This window comes from Aplidium turbinatum, chromosome 2 (genome assembly GCF_918807975.1).
Source record: "Aplidium turbinatum chromosome 2, kaAplTurb1.1, whole genome shotgun sequence".
NCBI lineage: Eukaryota > Metazoa > Chordata > Ascidiacea > Aplousobranchia > Polyclinidae > Aplidium > Aplidium turbinatum.
Genome location: NC_137473.1, coordinates 43,838,310 through 43,842,753, shown reverse-complemented (window position 1 = coordinate 43,842,753; position 4,444 = coordinate 43,838,310). Strand labels below are relative to the sequence as shown.

The 4,444-nt window shown below is 36.9% G+C and overlaps 1 protein-coding gene across 1 annotated transcript; it reads left to right on the top strand.

Moving 5' to 3' along the window:
• The first annotated feature begins 933 nt into the window (after positions 1 to 933).
• Positions 934 to 3,328, top strand: LOC145765330 (NTF2-related export protein 2-like). The gene is made up of 4 exons (XM_082577134.1): positions 934 to 1,060; positions 1,292 to 1,378; positions 1,909 to 1,998; positions 2,630 to 3,328. The coding sequence occupies exons 1-4, from the start codon at positions 1,046 to 1,048 to the stop codon at positions 2,843 to 2,845; spliced, it is 408 nt and encodes a 135-aa protein (XP_082433260.1). The 5' UTR covers positions 934 to 1,045; the 3' UTR covers positions 2,846 to 3,328.
• The last annotated feature ends 1,116 nt before the right edge of the window (positions 3,329 to 4,444 follow it).

Genomic DNA, 4,444 nt, shown 5'->3' with positions numbered 1-4,444 from the left:
TACACCCGTGTACCATTGGTCCTCAAAGGGTTAAGTAGTTAATTAGTAATTGTCAAGAATCAGTAAGGATAGCATATACGCACTCTCTTTGGAAAACCAGAGGGTATACTATAGTTGCTCGAAAAAGCAGAGAGTATACTGCGTATACCGCCGTATACCCTCAAATACAGCACTGGGTGCCACTGAAAGGAAAGCAGTCCTTTACGTATGTTGCTCAGCGCCGCCTGATCTTGCAACTTCTTTGTTCCAGAAGTCATGCACTAACCAACTGAGCTATCGGCGCGGACAACACAACTTGTAATGTCAGTAACATGCATGAAATTGTTCATTTTTTATGATAAAAAATATGCAAAAGGAAAATATACAAGGCACTTATCCTTCCTCTTATGAGATAAGTTTCAGAACTGAGTGGTATGCATGAAATACTTTTAACTGATCATCTACAGTGGCCAGTGGGCTATACCATAACACAACCTAAACAGTAAACAAGAGTTGCTAATGACATAATAGTCACTAGTCAGCTCAATGTGGTTTGGAACGGATGTACAGTGATTAGCTTGAGAGAAAGCCGAGACTAGCATTGAATTTTTAATAATGTTTATCTATTGCTGCAATCTAAAATGCTTTATTGTTTTATTTTTACTAAGGCCTATTAGAAATATTAATGTTGTGACATGTAAGCATGGTAGTGCTCTTTTAATCGTATCTTTAAGCACAGCATTGGTATGCTTTGTAATATGTATAAATTTTATCAACAAAGTGAAACTCTTTGAGTGAAGTTCATTTATATACTTCCATTGGTGGCTTAAATGCTCCTACTTTACTTACTACAGGGCTTAATCGGCTACAGTTTATGTGGCTTATTACAGTGTTTTATACCAATCCAACAGCTCTAAAAATTCAATTTTGTTTTTATTTTTTGATGTCTGCAACAGCATTGTTTCATAAATTTTACCTTCAGTGTTTGAATAATTTTAACTTGAACATTGCATAATTTGAGAGAATTTCTTGTCATCTTGAGTGACTTATTAACAATTATATAATTATGGAAAATGAAAAGGTGAGAAACATTTCATAACTTTGTCATCTATTGCAATCTATATATATATATTAGAAGGAAGTGAATCTAATTGAGGGCAGAATGGATCAAATTGAGTGCTTGTATGAGATGTTTTATTGTATTTTCTTGCCATCAGTTACCATGAGTTATTTTTGTGTATATACATATATTCTTAGTTTAGTACAATGCAAACTATTACTGGCAATTTCAAAAATCTGGTTTACATTTCAGACAGTGAAACTACAGATAGAACAATCTACAGAAGCTGGAACAAAGTTTTCCACATTATTTTATGATACATATGACAAAAGCAGGCATGTACGTAAATTTTACTATGTTTGTATAGAATTTGGTGTGCAACGTGTGGCCTGCGGGTGAAATGCAACCCGCAAAGCGAAAATATCTGACCCAATGTAAGCTTTTTGTCTGGTCTACAGCACAAATACTCTGAAATAAAACATGTTAGTCGATGAGAATTTTGAGTTTGGCCTGCGGTCTAACCAGGATAGGCATATCAGGCCCGGCAGTATAACATGTTGCACAGATGCACATAGCACACCCCTGCTTTAAACCATGCTGTCACACTACATATGAGTTACTGCGCTTTTGAATTGTTTTGTTGATCATTTGTAATTACCGTGACTTCTAACTGTTTTCTCATTGGTACATTTCTACATGTACGGTGGTCAACATTAAAAAGTAATATTGTTTGATTTAGCACATAGATACAATTAGCCAGGTTTGGAAACTTGTACTATTTGTTGATAAAGCTTTTGCCGCCGTAAGGTGTAACATCTTTAGTATCTTATTTAAATAAAAGTCTTATTTACAAACAATCGTTTCTTTAGAAAATTGGAAAAATATATCATGACTCTGCTCAACTTGTGTGGGAGGGAAACCCAGTCCAAGGAAAGGAAAATATTCAAAAGTTTTTACAGGTGCTCACGTAGTCAACTAGTCATGTGTGTTGTTTGCTATAGTTGACTATCGGTTTTCTGATAATAAATTGTTCAGTCATTGTCAAAACAAAGACCTAAAATTGTAGGATATTGGCAGTAACCTGGAGCAATAATTGTCAATGTCAAGGTATCATATTTACTATTTAGTACCGTATGCAGTTATTCAGTTGTGTTGTTTCATTCAGTTTGTGCAGAGCATCCATTTTACTTGGGTTGATGAAAAATTGTTTGACTTCAGGCTGAGAAAATGCTTTCGAAAGCATTAATCACGGCAAATTTTCAAAATCGCACTGATAACTGATAAGGCCTGTTTGGTTAGACATTTTTGTTTGAGAAAAGCGATGTATCCATCGTATAATGGTGTCGTTTTATACTAACGTTTCACACGACAGTATTTGTTTTTCAAATTTCACGTTTTTTGCATACGAAATGCTACAATCGTCACAGTAGGCTCTATACGTAATATAGTTGTCGGCAGTCACTGCAGCTTTCCAGCGATAAAAAAATCTCGTGAAATTGGTCTTGTAAACGTCTTAAAAACGTTGGAAGTTATGAAAAAACAAGTTAGAAACGTGCATTCCAGCCACTAATATTCTTGCATGGTCCACAGGACCTTCCCGGATGTTTCCACACGGTAGACTGGTTGGATTGTCAACCAATCTTATCACAATACACAAGTGGAAAGGAGACGATCCTAGTCGCCACTGGAGGCACTGTCAAGTACGACGATTGTCCGATGAGAGCTTTCACCCAAAACTTTACATTATCTAACGTTGATGGAACTTGGAAAATAGTCAGCGATGCTTTGAGACTTCGAGATCCATAAACATACTTACTTCACATTATAGAGTATGGACTTCGCATACTGTGCATCGAATTTTCTAACCGCGGAAAGATGGATTTAGTTGGTTAGAACTTGAACTCAGCAGTCACGTTTCAATTACTACCTGTGTTACCCGTTGTCAACAAGTATATAACGACCTGCTCCTAATGCGAAAAGTCTCATTAACTTCGTTGTTGTATCTAGCACTAGGGCTGTGAAGCAACGACTTCAGCGGTGGAACTTTCGTAGTTCCAGAACGTTTGGTTTTACAATTCCTACGCCTAAACATGAAAGAAGCGTACAATTTTCAATGAACGATATAAACTTGGAGTTGTTTTATAGTTTCACTATTCAGTAAACTGGTGCAGGACAGTGAGCAGCAGCTGTTGTGTCACTGTAGAATCACCGTTTCGTAAGTTATCAGACATTCTACATCGATGGTCATTGCTAATGAAATCTCAACAAATAAAACTTGTAAAACGCTGATCAAGAACAAACCTTTTTCCAATCAGTGGTGTTGTCCACTTAACAGCATTGAAACGCTGAACTAAGCACATTGCTTTTCCAAGCGACAAACACTGTAAACGAAAAAACTTTTGATAGCATTGTCAACGCGTTTTGCTTTCGGAAACCTTTACATTTAACCCTTATGCCGTAATTACGGGCCTGGGAGGCCCGGTGAGAGAGAAAATTCATTTAATTTTTTTCTTTTTTGCATTTTAGAGCTGTTGCTCTAGAAATGCCTAAAATAGTGTCGTTTGCAAAACTTAAAACCGGAGTGTAAGGATTAATAAGTCCAAAAAAAATTTTGTTGGCTAAAAGCAAAAGTACACCTCAAATTGCAATTTAGGGCCTCGGAGGCCCGGTTGTAGTTTAGAGTAAATTTTAGATTATGATCTAAATTATAATAGAATTAAGAAGTGGTAGGCATACACCAGCGAGGTGGTGTTTGCCCATTTTAAAGTTTATGAGTCAGTAATTCTAGAACTGGCCTGTGTTGACTTTGATTTGAGTACGAACATCGGTCTTGCGTAGCGTGAAGTGTCGACCTAAGATTGGTGACCTTGCCATCTCTGAGCTGTGTCGTTCTGTGTTCTGCAGCGGCTGTTTGGAGAGTTTCACTATGCCAACCTGAGTATCATACAGCTCCAATTGGGGTTTCAGGGTGGGATTGGGGAATGATTTGGATGTCGGGGGGCTCTCTTGAGTGTGGAGCTCATTTATCTTGGGTTAGGGTTGTGTTTGTCCATCATTCACATTACGTTCTTTTCATTTTGTTTCCGTATATGTTAATTCCGTATACGTATATATATATATAATATGTATAACGATCAATGCATCCTTCCAACCGCTACATATGGTGCAGAAACTTGGAACCTTACAAAGAAATTAACATTTAAACTAAGAACTATGCAGAGAGCACATGAACGAATCATGATGGGTTTAACATGGCGAGATAAAAAGACTGCCGAATGGATCAGAAATCAAACGAAATTACGAGATATATTAAGCACAATCAAGAAACTAAAATGGTCCTGGGCAGGTCATATAGCAAGCTATCAGGACAATAGATGTAGATTAAAAAATTAACAACATGGACAC